Source organism: Acanthisitta chloris, unplaced genomic scaffold (genome assembly GCF_000695815.1).
Source record: "Acanthisitta chloris isolate BGI_N310 unplaced genomic scaffold, ASM69581v1 scaffold36348, whole genome shotgun sequence".
Taxonomy (NCBI): domain Eukaryota; kingdom Metazoa; phylum Chordata; class Aves; order Passeriformes; family Acanthisittidae; genus Acanthisitta; species Acanthisitta chloris.
The window spans coordinates 4,090-4,424 of NW_008687071.1; the positions used below are offsets into that span (position 1 = coordinate 4,090).

At 65.4% G+C, this 335-nt stretch overlaps 1 protein-coding gene across 1 annotated transcript in view; it reads right to left on the minus strand.

The window, feature by feature from the left end:
• PROSC (proline synthetase co-transcribed homolog (bacterial)) overlaps positions 1–329 on the minus strand; it is a gene marked incomplete at its 5' end in the record, with an annotated part of 2,822 nt that extends 2,493 nt beyond the window's left edge. Inside the window, one exon of the mRNA XM_009080458.1 lies at positions 231–329. Coding sequence (XP_009078706.1) covers positions 231–329 — 99 coding nt within the window. The remainder of the gene's footprint in view (positions 1–230) is intronic.
• Between the last annotated feature and the right edge of the window lie 6 nt (positions 330–335).

Genomic DNA, 335 nt, shown 5'->3' on the forward strand with positions numbered 1-335 from the left:
CCACGTGCAACCCTTCTCAGCCCTGTGGACCCTCTCCCAGCCCCGAGGATCCTCTCCCAGCCCCACAGCCCCTTTCCTAGCCCTGCAGACCCTCTCCCAGCCCCGGGGACACTCTCCCAGCCTTGTGGACTCTCTCCCAGCCCCATGAGCCCTTTCCCAGCCCTAGGGATCCTCTCTCAGCCCTGTGGACCCTCTCCCAGCCCCGTGGACCCTCTCCCAGCCCCACTCACGTAGTTCTCCCCGAAGCTGCGCTGCCCATGGCTGTAGGCATCCATCACCATCTCCGCTGGCTTTGTCTTGCTGACTGCCACAAGCCGTGGCTGCACTGCTGGGAG